At 34.4% G+C, this 16,387-nt stretch overlaps 1 protein-coding gene and 1 pseudogene across 8 annotated transcripts in view; one reads left to right on the top strand and one right to left on the bottom strand.

Moving 5' to 3' along the window:
* Positions 1-16,387, top strand: part of LOC101138063 (UDP-glucuronosyltransferase 2A3-like) — a 476,474-nt pseudogene that overhangs the window by 22,307 nt on the left and 437,780 nt on the right.
* Positions 1-16,387, bottom strand: part of YTHDC1 (YTH N6-methyladenosine RNA binding protein C1) — a 36,833-nt gene that overhangs the window by 3,504 nt on the left and 16,942 nt on the right. For 2 of the 8 annotated variants that reach the window (XM_019025454.4, XM_055385832.2), the window contains exons 6-15: positions 16,008-16,061; positions 15,316-15,410; positions 13,404-13,512; positions 13,204-13,321; positions 7,348-7,432; positions 5,962-6,128; positions 3,336-3,418; positions 2,038-2,074; positions 1,902-1,965; positions 1,731-1,793 (exon numbers count right to left, since the gene is read on the bottom strand). In XM_019025454.4, coding sequence (XP_018880999.1) covers positions 1,731-1,793; positions 1,902-1,965; positions 2,038-2,074; positions 3,336-3,418; positions 5,962-6,128; positions 7,348-7,432; positions 13,204-13,321; positions 13,404-13,512; positions 15,316-15,410; positions 16,008-16,061 — 875 coding nt within the window. The remainder of the gene's footprint in view (positions 1-1,730; positions 1,794-1,901; positions 1,966-2,037; positions 2,075-3,335; positions 3,419-5,961; positions 6,129-7,347; positions 7,433-13,203; positions 13,322-13,403; positions 13,513-15,315; positions 15,411-16,007; positions 16,062-16,387) is intronic. The other 6 variants (XM_004038743.5, XM_055385833.2, XM_019025455.4 and 3 more) reach the window with 3 other exon arrangements.

Here is a 16,387-nt window from a genome sequence, read left to right as displayed (position 1 = left end):
TGAAGCAACAAGGAGTTAAGTAACCTGCTTATAGTCACACTACTGTTAAAGTGGTAAAGCAGGCATACGGCATCAGGCATCCTAGTTCTGCAGTTGGTAAACTGGTTAACCACTTTGTATGTATCTGTTCTTAGAAACATCAACAGGCCTGGTGTGGTGGCTCACGCCCATATCCCAATGCTTTGGGAGGCTGAGGGAAAAGAATCCCTTAAGCCAGGAGTTGGAGACCAGCTTGGGTAACAGAGTGAGACCCTGTCTCTATAAAAAAATTAGCCAGGCACAGTGGCATGTGCCTGTAGTCCCACCTACTCAGGAAGCTGAGGCAGCAGGACCACTTGTGCCCAGGAGTTCAAGACTGCAGAGAGCTATCATCACACCACTGCATTCCAGCCTGGGAGACCGAATGAGACCCTGTCTCTCAAAAAAAAGTCCAGGAGCAAATTAACTTTTAAATGCCATTTAAAAAATGAATAAAGGGTAAATTAAAGATTACTTTCATAGTTACTATCAAGATCATATATTATTAAATTTTTTAAAATTTCCTAGAATCTAAAGGGGAAAAGTCTCATAATCATCTGCATATAATAGTATAAAACTGTATACCTTAAAAGTGAAACAAAAGTCAGATGAAGAGGCCATATAACATATTGCATTTAAAAAAAGAGATAAATTAAAATGTAAGAAAACAGTAGAAGCTACTTCAACTTCCAGGTTTTTATTTCTTGAAAATTAATGCTTCAGCTATCTTCAATATCTTAAAATATACTCTAAGACAATTCAGTTTTCTTAAAGGAAATAATTAAAAAGCAGGAATAATCAGGCTTTAATTAATCTTATTTTACACAGAAAATTTAGTGAGTATTAGATCAGGCACTATGCTAAACTTAACATGTACTTTGTAAATTTATCTTCTTGACAATGAAAATGACACTACTACATTAAATTTTAAGCTATACCAGGACAGTCATGATGTCAATTCCATTCACCATGATATAATCAGAACAAGCACAGTGCCTTGCACAGAGTAAGTACTAAATATTATATTTGATAAGACAAAGAATCAATGAATGCCCATGGAATTTTACAGATGAGGAAAACTAAGAGTTGTATTAAGAAATTAACCCAAAGTCACAGAGTTGGGAAGAAAAAGAAATATATCTGAACTCAAGCGGACTTTGCACTACTAATTACTACCATAATACACTATTACAGTTCTCAAGCCTTTACTATTAACACAAATGGGCTTTGTGTTTGAAACCTCATACAATTTGTTTTAGTTTGAAAGACAGCATACAATTATTTATCATCAAAAATCTGTATTTTAAGTCTTTTTGAGATGGAGTCTCCCTCTGTTGCCCAGGCTGGAGTGCAGTGGCGCAATCTCGGCTCACTGCAACCTCTGCCTCCTGGGTTGAAGCAATTCTCCTGCCTCAGCCTCCCCGAGTAGCTGGGAGTACAGGCGCGCGCCATCACACCCAGCTAATGTTTTTTGTATTTTTAGTAGAGACAAGGTTTCACCGTGTTGGCCAGGCTGGTCTCGAACTCTTCACCTCAGGTGATCTAGCCGCCTCAGCCTCCCAAAGTGCTGGGACTGCAGGTGTGAGCCACGGCGCCTGGCCAGTTTAAGTCTCTTTAATGAGTAACTGTAACAATCACATTCTGAGTAAGCACCTGAAATACTAGAACTGCAAATTAAGTTATGCAACTTATAAAAATAGAATAATACAAACCATTCCTTGCCAAGGTGGTGGTGGTCCCATGTTATGAAATTCCCTCACATAATCATTGTAGGACTAAAATAAAAGATGATAATGTCAATATAATTAAAAATTATCACAGAACTGCAAAATAAATCAGAGCCTGATTTTATCCACATTAAATAGATAAAATGAAATGCTTACCCCATTTAAAAACACATCTCGGCGAACTCCTGAAAATCGTCTGTTGGGAATAAGATTTGTGAAACTAAATTCAGGTAATTCATAAACTAGTTCCAAGAATGTAATTCAAAACTAGGCAAGAGTGAACCCGACTTACCTGTCCACTTCCTGGTATCGTGGATCCTTTAAATACCCTGTTCAAACATCAAGCATTTTAGTAAATCAAATTTATATTTTTCTTTTATGGCATTATAATTAAACCTTCCTTACCACTCGTTTCAATTCTTTCCATGAAATATGTACTTTAAGTGATGCTACTACTGTATTATCCCATTTTCAAATTTTCTTCTCAGATTACATGATAATCTAGGAAATAACTAATGATATCATAGAATTGTAAACTGCTAGAGAAGCTTTCAGATAGGTATCTTCTACGTTCACACTCCAAATCTCGCTAATCAGAAAATTTCTTCATTCTGCTTCACAGGGAAGGTAAGAGCAGAGGAACTATCTTGAGCACACTATGACAGGACTTCCTTAAAACAAATGTTTACTTTCCACCTTGGGTATATGTAGGTCTTACCAAGAAAACCACAGATAAGCTTTTTAAAATGTAAACTTAAGGGGGAGGGGAAAAAATTGCAAAAGTTGCAAAAATGAAGATGTATACACTGAAAATGAAAAATCGATGGTGGTTAGAAAAATATTCTTTCCCCTGCTTCTTTTAATAAGGACCCAACAAATTAAAATGTAAAAACATTTGAGTGGTCATGTTACTGGGGAAAAACTATTTTCACTTTCTACAACAGGACAACCTATTTTGGAAGAATGAGGCTAATCAAGCCACTTGTTACATAATAGTGCTATAATGATCAGTAACATCAATCTCCTAACTGCCTAAGTTTCACAAGTATATCACTGACTCTTCAAATACATGATATCCCTTCTTGAATATAGTTTGCTCTCTTAAATTTCAGTAAGGGATAGATTAATTGAAAAGCTACATTTAGATTACATACCGAGTATTTCCCATTCCTCTCCAAAGACATAAAGATTTTTATTTAAAAAAAAAGCACTGTATGTATATGTATCACATGAAACACTAACTACCACAGGGAACAAAAAGCCTGATAGAATATGAGGTTATTGCTTTTCATAACTACTTTTAATCTTAAACACATGTGCAGATAAGTTTCCATTTTTGCAAAATTAGCAATTTCAGGTAATTCATAGGGTATGATGAGTTACACTGGAATGGAATAGACTAGACAACCTTAACAAAGTTAAGGGAAGAATTACACTAATGAGAACTACTAAAATTTCTCAAGATTTAAGTAGTCAGGTCCTGAATTTTTTTCACTTTTAAAAGTGCAGGATTGTGAGGGTTGTTTTTAATTTTTTTATTTTTTTCCAATAATTTGAAATCAAATATCTGCAGGATTATAAAATATTAACCTGGTCTCTGGTGAAACTCAGGGGGATAGTCAATCCTTGGTTTCTTTCTGCTGTTATGAATATCATAATCTTCTGGTCGACGCCTACACAAATTAGACACATTAGAAATTAAACCAAAAACTGCTGGGAGAACAAAGAGTAAAGCAAGAGTTTCTGACAGAGATAAGTACAAAGAATAACCCATTATTTAACATCTTAATTTTTTTAGTGAGCAAATTATTTTAAAATTCCTACATTTTGATTCTCAAATTAATTCCTATAAACCAAACCTTAAATGTACTGCTGGAAGTAGATATTCTCTGCCAACTCATGCTATGATGAGAAAATTGCAGACTAGTCCAATCAAAACATGTAAGTCACATTTTAGTAGTCTAAACAAAAGTAAACAAAGTCATTCTCAAACTAAATACCAGTTTTAACAATTAAAACACTTTCCCAAATAAAGTCTCCATTCAGATGAAAAATAAAAACTAGAAAAACCTATCATCATTGTACAATATGTAACTCTAAAATCTGCATATTTAAAACTTATAAATGTCATTTTAGGTTAAGTCTAAACAAAATTAAGAATTTATTTTTCCTCTGCTTTGCACAAATTATGAATTTTACATGATCATACAGAAAATTTGATACTTATTAAAAGCAACTTTACAGGAAAGTTTTTAAAATCTTAATAGTTAAAAAACTATTTCTTAATAATCCTTAATAACATTTAGTTTTTCTTTCTACATTTAATGACATTTAAGAATTAAGGGAATTTTTTTTTTCCAGAGACAATGCCTTGTAATAAAATAGGCTTTTATAAATTGGCAAGTAATGGGTCAGAATTTTAACAGAGTTCATAAAACTAATTCAAAATATATTCTTTAGAAGGTGAAACTTTACTGACTACAGAGGGCTGTTCTTTACTGTCTTCCATAAATCGGGTTAACTTAACACATCATTAAATACACTTCAATTTACTTAGCAGCTAATAAAGAGTTAAACAAAAAAAAAGTCCAAAATACTTAGAAAATAAATATATCTTTTTACCCTTAATGTCAAATAAAAACTTGATAACAACCTAGCATTCACTAGTTTTCAGCTATTTGTCTGAGTACCAACTGCTTTCATTAACTTTTTCAACACAGTTCACTCAAACTGCAAAGTTAAGTGCAATAATCCCAAGCCCCCCAACAGAATAAAAACAGTTGCATCTACAATAAATAATACTAAGAAAATTAAAAGCTGGTTTAAAAAATAAACATACCGCTTTCCTGTAGTTTGGGGAGTGCATTTACGACCGGTATAAAACATGATAGTAACAGTTCATATAGTAGTCCAACTACTGACTTTAAGCTGTAAGCCACATACATAAATGGAGGCCCTGGCAGGCTTGAGAGAAGGTGTAGTGGTGTAATAAGTATAGTTTGCAGTCCATTGCAAAACTGAGGTAAAAACTTCACTTGTATATATTGTATTGCACTGGAAACCTCTTAGCTTAAAACTTCAAAAGACATCTTGGTGCTCAGTCCTTTTAGGCCAAAAATAAGGGGCTCTGCCAGGTTTCCTCCTACCTACTCGACAGTGTCCTTTTTAAGCTCAAAGAAATGGGGACTCTTGTTGGATTATCTGTACCTACCACAGGATGTCTCCACCAAAAGGAAATTTAACCAAAGGTTTCATCCCATCAACCATACATCCAATAGTCTTTAGCAGAATATTTTAGATTTAGCTGTATGCAAATCTACACAGGGGAAGGTGTTGGGTAGAAGGGCTTAAATCAGTCCTTTGCAAAGACTTCTCCAATTCTGTAACAAGTTAAACCCCCTTTTTCTGGAAAATGCTGTTTAGTTCATAAAGTAGTGATCAATAACCATGGCGATCCTCTAAAAAACACTTTTAAGTCCACAGGTACTGCCAGCATCTGGAAAAGTTGTAAACAGACACAGCAACAGCCCTTCTTTTTGGTTTGTTGCCGGGTCTCCCAGGGCCACTTGATCCCCTTTGGAAAGAACCTATTGTTTTCAGAAGCTCAGCAAGATGTGTGAATTCACTGGGTACATGTTAGAGAATATTTGGCAATAGGGTTAACACATCACGGTGATAAAATCTGAAACAGTCCCAATAATGCTCCTCTTGAATATCAAAATAACTTAAAATATTTTATCCTCTAAATGAGGCGTCATCTTCTGAAAAAATATTAGTGATCCTTTATAAAAGTCCCATATCTGATAAGGCTTATCCAGAGACATACCTGAAAGAAAAGGCTTTTTAAAAAGTATTAACAATTTTTGCAAATAAAGACTTCCTCCTCTTCCTCCTTTCTAGCCTGTTCTTAGCAACAAATGCCTACCTCATTTCAATTGTATACATTGTATTATCAGAGTATTATCTAATCTAAACTGGTTATCACTGGTTATACTTTTTTCTGCATAAGGAAAGATCCCCATTTTCCTCTTGAAAAATGACTGAGACCAAGGTGACCATGTGAAATCCTCAATGAAGCCACAAACTAGTCCATGCAGCTTGATTTGAGGATTTTCTCTTTCTTCTTTACCGCAGGACAAACTTTTGACGAATCATATTCCTCCATCATGTTATTCTGATACATGTGCCTATTATCAGTCCAAAGAACGTTTCTAACCTTCCCACATCCCGGACTGGTTCTCGACGGGATGGACGTCCTCGTGATCTGGGCTGAGAATGCATTCTTCTCTTGTGACGCATTTTATGAATGACCTGATACAAGTCAATACTTTCATCGGGGGGAAACAGAAGACAAAGCTGGGTTCCACATTCAAGTTCAATTTCCTAGAATAGGAAAGTAGCAATTTATAAAACAAAAACAGACCCTTTCAACAGACTTGCATTTTCCTGATGTACCAGAACAAAAACTGACTTGGAAGCTTTCTTCCCAAGGCTGATGATCATATGGGATTCCAATAAGACTTCCAGATTTATAAAACATTTCAAAAGTGTTTTGTGTATTTATATAAAGGGTAAAAACTAAAAGTGTAGAATCTCTGAAGTTAAATATACAAATGCAGTTGCTTAAAATTCTGTGACAACCATCCTCTGAAAAGGGACTATTTCTTTGTGCAAAATAGAAAAATATCAGGACAAGGTCATTTAATACAATGGAAAAAAAAAATTCATGTTAGTGTGTGTACCAACAACTTTGATAATTATGATCTACTAAGTGTATTGAAATACATTAGATTTACCGCAAAGGCAGACCAATCTATGGGCTCTTTAAAATTAAATCATTTTCAGCTATTTGTAATTGAAAAAGTGAAAACATTTTTACTCATGAGCAATAAAATGTCATATTACTTTTGCATGGCCAGGCATAGTGGCTCATGCCTGTAATTCCAGCACTTTGGGAGCCCCAGGCAGGCGGATCGCTTGAGGCCAGGAGTTTGAGACCAGCCTCGCAAAATGGTGAAACCCTGTCTCGACTGAAAATACAAAAATTAGCCACTCTCGTAACCTGGTTTCCAAAAAAATTAAAATTAAAAAATACAATAAAACAAAACTTCTGGTTCAGAATTACATGTGAGAATTACAAGGGTCAAAGAAAGGTTTTGGTTAATTTTCAATTACTCCACATTTTCAGTTCCATTTGTAGACCTGAAAACCTGAGTACATATATTTAATCTTTTCAGAAAGCTGCTTTCTACTCAGAAAACTTTAGCACATATACTAAACGGCAATTCTAAAATGTATTACAGAAACTGAAGAATCTGTTAAACAGTGATAATAGAGTCAAAAAAAATTTAAATCTGGCAAATTCTCTTTAGAAATATTTCCTTCAATTGTATCAAATGAAAGTACCATATAAAGCTGCCTATATTTCAACATTAATGGATGTCTTATTAGTCTCAATCACAGTTATTATAAACTTCAGATAAGACTATTTTTTCAAATTCTCATGTGGTCTTTCATCAGAAACGGTTAAAACAAATACATCAATAAAGATCTCTAAAAGGGTTGATTAAATGTGTTTTTTTAAAGAATCAAGGCCACAAACCTGTCCATCACGTCCGATCTTTACTGGTTTATGTTCATTCCAAGGATTGGTGAGATGAGCCGACTTAGTGAAGGGTAATTCACGCCTAAATACAAAGTAATATCAATTACATTCTTCTGCAGAATCCTTTAAGGACCTTATACTACTTTTAGTAGTGAATTCCTGTATTAACTGTGACTTAAATGTGACTAAATTTTAAAAACCACTTACAGTGGTTAATTCCCTATAGAAAGCCTCTTCAGAGACTTTTTCCATATTCTCCAGTTTTCTAAAAAGAGCTTAAGAGCAAGGGCTTGAGAACCAAGATAACTTGGGGCTTAAACCCCAGCCTGCTCTCTTCTCTGAGCCTGAATCTATTCCTTTGATAAACAAGAATATCACCATCTACTTTATAGTTGTTTTACGCAGTTTGCAAATGAAATGACACAGAAAATATTTAGTATATCCCTTTCTTCTATGAACTCAAAAAACTTAAAACTGACCAAAAAGAAGCTGGACCTTAACCCAGCTGTTAAAACCACATGAAAATAGAAGTGTCCCTTATTCTCATTTGGAGGGTGCTTTCCCTGTTCAAGTGTATTTCCTCATTCAATATGGCAATACTCTTCACTACGCATAGAATGGCTTGAGTTGTGCAATAGATTATTTATAAATGCATATATTTATATTAATTATGCCCTTTACTGAAACTCAAGGGCAGTATCTATATAATTTAAATACTAAAAACCTGGTTTTAAGATCTGTGAGCCATGACAAAATGGTCTCACCAAACTTATAAAGATATCCTCTATTTTTATAGTTCTTTGTCAACCTAGCACAATGTCACATGAATACAAAGATGACACATAATCAACAGTTGTTAGCTGCCAAGAAATAATTGTAAATTAACAGTATTTGATAAGGTTTTATCTGCCTGTGCATAAAACAAATAATGCCAAAATAAATAAACACTTTAAAGAACTATTCACTGTACTTACAATACAAATGAAACTGTTCAGCCAAAGGACATACAAAGACGAGAAAGATAAGAGTTTGCATCCCTAACCTTTCTTCCATAGCCATCAAAGAAAAATAAGCACACACAATTTTCAAAAACAATGGGTACTATATGCACAATACAGAAGATTTTTTTTGTTTGTTTTTAATAGGAGTGGTTGTATCTATTTTGAAAGAAAGAAAAATAATCACAAAATGCTTCATGAAAGAAGTGGTACAAGAGTTAAGCTTGAAAGAAAACCCAGGTAAAGCCTTATGTAGAGAACTAAGGCAGGGATACATTTGAAACAAAGAGAAGGGCTAGAACACAGGCATAATGGAAAAGGGAAAACATAAGTAACTTTGCCCAGTGAACATGCCACATAATCTTACATGAATTTTCTTGAAAGTGAATATTGCCTCCTCAGACCTTTTTTTAAATTTAATTTTTTAGAGATTGGATCTATTTTGCCTTGGCTGATTGTGAATAAATGGGCTCAAGCAATCCTCTCACCTCAGCCTCCCAAAATGCTAGGATTACAGGTGTGAGCCACTACACCTGGCCTGAATGCTCAGATCTTATATAACTTGTTTTAAACCTCAGGAAAAACTTTGACATTTTCCAGGGAAATAGAAGTATTTTAGAGTTAAATTAACAAGGTGGTATATTCTGTGATGGTGGTGATATATATATACATGGAAGAGTGGTCAGTGAGTAATGAAAATATCCACTAAGTATCACTTAAAAGCTTGGTTTCTTTTTCTAATATACACCTTACTTCACCCATCAAGAGTGAGTCAAAAGTACTGAATTTTTTTTTTCCCCTTTTCAGGCTCTCAGAAGTAGAAAGACTAGAACAAGTCCACATCAAAGCTTGAATATCCAGAGGCAGAGATCTAGTTTTCTTTGTATTCTGTTCAATAATTTAAATTTTTCTTCTAATTGCCAGTTTAAAACAGTTATAGGAAAGGCATAAATGAAAACCTACAGCCACCAAAATATAAGAAGGTTATAAATTAATGGGATTATCACTGTTATTTAAATATCAGCAATTAAATACCCACGATCCAAGTAGAAGTAAAAGCATAGGCCAAGCTAAATGTATCATTTGGGGTTGAGATTCTTTGGTGGCACTGGTTCCAACTAGATTCAAGAGACATCTGTTCACTGTTTCAACACAGTTAATCTCAGCCAGAACATCACAGAAAACTGTGAAGCCTGAGGCAAAACAGGGCTCAGAATAAATTAAGAGAAATTGCAGGGTCTGTGATCCATGTAGCATCCTTATTTTATCCTTTCTTCTCAGATCACAATCATAGAACAAGCAACCTAACAGTTACCTTCTGAGCAGCTATGTTATGATGCATACAGATACAACTTATCTTTACTGTGAGTTCTTTGAGAACATGTAAGGGACTCTCTGACCTAAGTGGTTCTGCAAATAGGGCAAATTTAACAAAGGAATGTAAAACTGTGCACAGTTTTTTGTTTTGAGACACGGTCTCACTCTGTTACCCAGACTGGAGTGCAGCTGCATGATCTCAGCTTGCTGCAACCTCCGCCTCCTGAGTTCAAGGGATTCTCATGCCTCAGCCTCCCAAGTAGCTGGGACTACAGGCATGCGCCACCACATCTGGCTAATTTTTGCATTTTTAGTAGAGACGGGGTTTCACCATGTTGGCCATGCTAGTCTCAAACTCCTGGCCTCAAGTGATCCACCCACCTCAGCCTCCCCAAGTGCTGGGATTACAGGCATGAACCACTGCGCCCAGCCATGCAGAGGCTCTTATATGCTGGACAGTGGTTTGTTGATTAAAGTTAAAAAGAAAAATGGAGGCCGGGCGCAGTGGCTCATGCCTGTAGTAATCCCAGCACTTTGGGAGGCTGAGGCGGGCGGATCACCTGAGGTCGGGAGTTCGAGACCAGCCTAACCAACATGGAGAAACCCCGTCTCTACTAAAAATAAAAAATTAGCTGGGCGTGGTGGCACATGCCTGTAATCCCAGCTACTAGGGAGGCTGAGGCAGAAGAATCGCTTGAACCCGGAAGGCGGAAGTTGTGGTGAGCCGAGATTGCGCCATTGCACTCTAGCCTGGGCAACAAGAGCGAAACTCCGTCTCAAAAGAAAAGAAAAGAAAAATGGAGAGACTCTAAATGAAAACAGAAATGGGTTATTTGGAATGGACATGAAAGGAATATAACACCTAGTCAGTAAATGTAACTCTGGATGAATAATATTTCATAGATTATGCCTTATTTTGAGCTAATTACAGGTGGCAACCTTAATAAGTCGCTTTTTATGCCTCCCTCTATCAGCTAAAACATGACACTTATCTGGTCCCAATCTTCCATGTGCCTACCAACTACCTGAACCATCAAGAATTTAACAGGTTTGAGGTGGGTTTCAAGATTCTGCATTTTAACAGTCAGATGCTACTGATGTAAGTGATCCAGGGATCACACCTAAAAAAGCTTAAGTCTAGTTATTATTATTATCCAAAGGTCCTTAAATAGAAATCTAATAATTATTATATCTGAAAAAGAAAAAAATATTAACAGCAGTTACTGCTGATAGCAAAGTCCTGACCATTTCTATTTATTAAATTTAAATTTTCTGAGACTCAAATGTAATTCTCACTATATAGAGAGAATTTAAACTCAAGAGAGTTCAAGTGACTTATCTAAGGAAATATCAATGTTAGAAATATCACAAGCCCTCCAGAACTGTAAAGTATTGTAAAATTACACTTGAATAGAACTTGAGTATTAAAACATTAAAACTATAGTTTTATTATGTAAAAATACTATTTCTAGGTAAACCCATAAACTTACTTTAAAATAATAAAAGCACTTTACTGCCCACAATTTTACACCTCACGTTAGTAGGATAGACAAATTGAGTCTGTCCACCTCTCTTCGGTTGCTTGATACATTTCAAACAAATTAGTAGAATAGTCAATAAGTCAATGAAGAGGAATATGAAGAATGAATAATCCATGAAAAATTAAATTCATCTTAAAATTAAGAATTTCCTTATCAGTAATGTAAAAATGAAGGTTAACAGAACAAATAACATTTGAAACAAAATCTGCTGCAACCCACATAAAAATGGGCAATTATTTTCTCTCCTGTTCCCAAGAAAGCAACACCTGCAAATATGTTACAACATTACGTTTCCTCTGGCCTTTACAGAGCAGTCACATACACACACAAAATAAAAATAATCACTCCCTTTCCTACAAATTGTCACCAGATTTTCAACTTTAATTATAACTTAATTATAATTTTGATTTCAAAAAAACCAAGTTTATATTTTAAAACCCCTGGGGGCAACAGAGAGGAAGTGGGAGAAAGCACTAACAGTCTCACCACCTAACACTGCATTCCAATACCATAATTATGTATTTTTTCTTTTGTTATACCTTTCCATGTTGATATGTGCACAATTACTTCCACATATATTTAAGAGACAAACTATAATTTAACTAATTTTCTATTTCAAAGAATTTAGATGATTTCCAACTCTTCCCCATAGAAAGTAATAATGGGATGAGTATTTTTTCTGCACATAGCTTTTTGCTACGCTATTATCAACCTAATACAGTTATGTGTCACTTAATGACAGGGATACACTCATTAGGTGATTTCATTGTGTGAACATCACAGAATGCACTTACACAAACCTAAATGGTATAGCCTACTACATACCTAGGATATATGGTATGACCTGTTTCTCCTAGCCTACAAATCTGCACAGCATGTTACTGTATTGAATAGTGTAGGTAAATGTAACACAATGGAAAATACTTGTGTATCTAAACAGAAAAGGTATAGTAAAATATGGTATTATAGGTATCTCTTACGAGTCCTACAGTCTTATGGGACAAGATTCTTTCTTGATGGGTATGTCACTACACAGTAAGTGACTGTATGCTATTTGTAATATATCACTCCCTCTATCTTCACAGCTCCTCACTATCCTACAATAAACATTTAGGCTGACTCACATTCATTCATTCTTATCCATCTTTGCCCTCTGTTCTTCTCTTTTCCTAACCATCTCCTTCATAAAAAAAGGTAGCTCCCTATCCCACTCACACATCCATATGCCCTCCCACTGCCCCCCCAACCCCGCAACCCCATAGTTTGTTTCCATGCTCTTCTTGGCTTAGGCTGATTTCCATCATATGCATAGCATTTTTCTTCTTTTTCATCCGACCCCTTCGGGCTCATCAATATCTAATACCCAAAAACAACTTAAAACTCACAAAGTAACCATCTCCTTTCAGACACTTTTTAACTAAAATTAATTTTACAGGTAATACACTTGTGTATGCCACGTAAAGATCACTTAAATAATGAGCTTCTTGTGTACAATACTTCAGTATGCAGTCAGGACCTAAAAATAGTGACAACTCAGTGTTCAAAATAAGCCTGATTGTTTTTCTAATAAATACAGTTAAATCTTAACTCAGTTTCAGAAGATCATAATGGCAACTAAACATCATTTGCTAACCTCCTTAAAAAATACTGTCCACGACTAAACTAGTTACCTCCGAAATTGTTAGCCAAGTCAGAGTACTTATTTCCCATTCCTCAATAACTTAAGTGACATGTTAAATCACTAAAATTATACAGATACGCCAGACAACATTTCAAGCAATTGTCCAATTCATTTACTGCTTTATTACTAATATACAAAACAAATCAAATACATGTAACTTTAGACTAAATACGCCTTTGTTGTGTCCCACATTAGATAAAGGTAGTTACTGAACAAGGTAAGGTAAGTATACAGTGACTTTTTTACTTTAACACATTATTCTAAACTGGTAGTGTATTCAAAATTTCAGTTATCTATACTGAAGTGTATAATTTACCTGCAAATCCAGTCAATTTTAAAGACACCTCCCAGCATTTTAGCACTCATTCCTGCTGGAAGCACCCAGTGTATAGGAGATCCTCCGTGATGTGATTCTGAAGAAAGTCTTGCAAACCCTAAGAGAATCATATCATAATATAATATGTAGATGCTAATATAATTAATGTTTTTATATGTCCAAATTATTTTTATTCTTACCTTGAAATTTTCCACTCTCTCTGACAGAAAATATTAAGATAACACTCCTTGCAGATCTAAATGCAAGATTTAATTTCTTCTCATTTACAGGGAGCGTGGACCATACACCCTACATAAATAACATAAAGACCACAAAGTGAAATTAACTACAACTCTTTTGTGTTTCCAGTTATGTTTGAAAAAAAAAAAAAATTACATATTTTGGTGTGCTTTCAATTTAAGTAAGCTATAATGAAGAAAGGTTTTATTTATCAGCTGTCAGAATAACGTAGTAATAATTTATAAAAACCTAAGGGAAAAAATGGAGACAATTACCAATTTTACAAAACCATTAAAGCAAGTAGTAAATAGATGGAGATGAGGTTCAAATCTAAGGGACTAGAATTCTATATAGTAAAACCAATCACTACAATTATTTTAATATTACAACCATTTACTGTGGTAAATACATCCTGTTTGAAGGTGAATCGCAACTTAGAAGTTAGTCTTCTTGCAAAACTGTGCCTAATCAAATAATTTAAAATTACTCTATTAGTCAAGAATCTAGCATTTTTCTATTTAAGTTCGTTTTTTAAAGCAGTTTTTAAGTTCAAATTTTTATGTATCAATAGTTTGACTGAAGAGGCCTACGTTTTACCTACAGCTGGAAGATATTTGTTAATTTCTAAAGCATTTTAACCAATTCTTCATTCATAACAGATAAAAAGAAATGGAATAATAAGGCAGATGCTATCATTCAGCTCACACCATCTGCTCATACAAATGACATCTCATTCAAACTAAGTGCTTACAGTTGTTCCTCAGTCTCCACTGGGGACTGGTTCCAGGACCCATGCAGGTACCAAAATCTGAGGATGCTCAAGTCCCTTATATAAAATGGCACAGTATTTGCGTATAACCCATGCATATACTCCCATATACTTTAAATCACCTCTAGAATACTTATACCTAATACAGTGTAAATGCTATGTGAATAGTTGTTATACTGTGTTTAAGTTTGTATTTTCTGTTTTATTATTTCTCATTCCTTTTTCCCCTAATATTTCAATCCAGTTAGTTAAATCGAAAGATGAGGAACCCTGTGGATACCGAGGGCCAAGTGTACTTCTGCCTAAATCCACTTAAGCTAGAGAACAGAATAAGGCTATTTGGTGTACTGTTTCCTTCTGTTTGTAAAGTTTTAGGGGTAGTCCTTAAGTTAGAAATATAGAATATTGACAGAAATATCATTAGAGAAATGTCTAACTTTAGTTTTAAGTTTCTGAAAATCAGTTGAAACTGTAGTTACTCAGTTTAAACCAAGAATAGCAAAACACTGTAACAGCTAGTGTAACACAAAAATGTATTTTTGTAGCCAAACATAAAAAGAAAATTATTATCTTACAACATCCTACAGCAACTATGCATATCTTTTTTGCAAAGTCTGGAGTGGATCTTTAAGCTAATTCTTTTTCTTCTAAATCCCAATGATCTTAATTCTAAAAAATAAAACTCTCCATAAAAGAATGATTTCAAAAGAACCCCAAAGTGTAAATCAAGCATCAACATAAAACAAAAATTGGTTAACTACAGGTACTTTTAGAAGTGTTAGCACAATAAATGAGCCACTGAGGAAGTACAGAAACAAAAATCAACAGAAACAGGATCTTTTACAGCAAAAAGTTAAACTGTATAGCCTTCAGCATTTAATATTCTGACCCCTAAAATCATCTTAAAGAAAAAAAAAAGAAAACTCAAATTACAAGTAGGCTGACTAACTGACTACAACCAGATCCTAAGTGGCCATTGGAATGTAGATCTTTAAAGCCGTAATGAAAATCATAATACCTATGCTACTTGATATAATACAAGTCTATTTTCCCATTTAAAAATTTTGATATTAGGATAGTTTCAACAGAACTGATGCTAATACCTTAGCTTTGGCAAGAGACACATTCTCATGGTTGTTACTCTTTATGAGGAAAAATCTTGCATCTTGAAGCACATATTTGAGTTTACTGGTTTGATCTGAAAAAAAAAAGAAACCCAAATCGATTAACCACAGGCCATTATCACACAAAGGGGTCAAAACTGTACTAACTGAAATTAGCCCTCCACAACCCAGCTAAACTTTTAAAACGCAACAATCACCCATTCAACCTGGAAGGCTAAGCCACATGTAATAAAGCAAAGCTAAGAAAAGACAATCAGCATATTGCAAGAAAGTAAACCTAACCTAGTGATGTTCCGATATATCAAATCCATATTTAAGTATGAAAATGGTTACCAAGTTTTATAGATTTTCTTACTCAGATTCAAGAATAACAGACCATTATATACATACATATATATACACACACATCTATATATAACACATACACACATACACACACACACCCATCCCATTTTGTCCAAAAACTAAAATATCCTGAAATGTTTGGTATTATTCTAAAAAATATGCAGTAAGAAGCAGACACAGAGCTTTCTATGTTAAGATATTATTTTTTGCTTCATGTAATATATCGGAACATTACTACATTAAAAGCAGCTATTAATGGAGAACCAATAAGGAAAAATAATGACTATGCAGCATGCAATGAAAACAATTTCAAATTTAAATGATACCTTTTCGGACAGCACGAACGGAAGATGATAATTTCTCATGCTTCTTTTCTGAACCTGTATTTAGCCAAAGTACATTTGTTCAGATTGAGCTTTAATAGAGATAAGACAAAATTTCTACAGTCTTGTCACATAAAATTCTCATTCAAGACAAATTATTCTTCCTGGCGCACCCACACACACAAAAAAAACTTCTCAATGTGTACGAGTGTTTTGCTTTTTGGGTTGTTTGGATTTTTTTAAAAGTATGTATATTTGAACAGTTTCCCACTCAGAAAACTAGTCACTGAATCATCATCTTCCAAGAAAAAAAAAGTGAAAATTCCACTTAAGCAGTAACAGAACAGGATTAAAATAATAAGAAAAAGCTTAGTTTTCTCTAG

Source organism: Gorilla gorilla, chromosome 3 (assembly GCF_029281585.2).
Source record: "Gorilla gorilla gorilla isolate KB3781 chromosome 3, NHGRI_mGorGor1-v2.1_pri, whole genome shotgun sequence".
Taxonomy (NCBI): domain Eukaryota; kingdom Metazoa; phylum Chordata; class Mammalia; order Primates; family Hominidae; genus Gorilla; species Gorilla gorilla.
The sequence above is the reverse complement of the archived record's forward strand: the minus strand, read 5'-3'. Positions and strand labels throughout refer to the sequence as shown.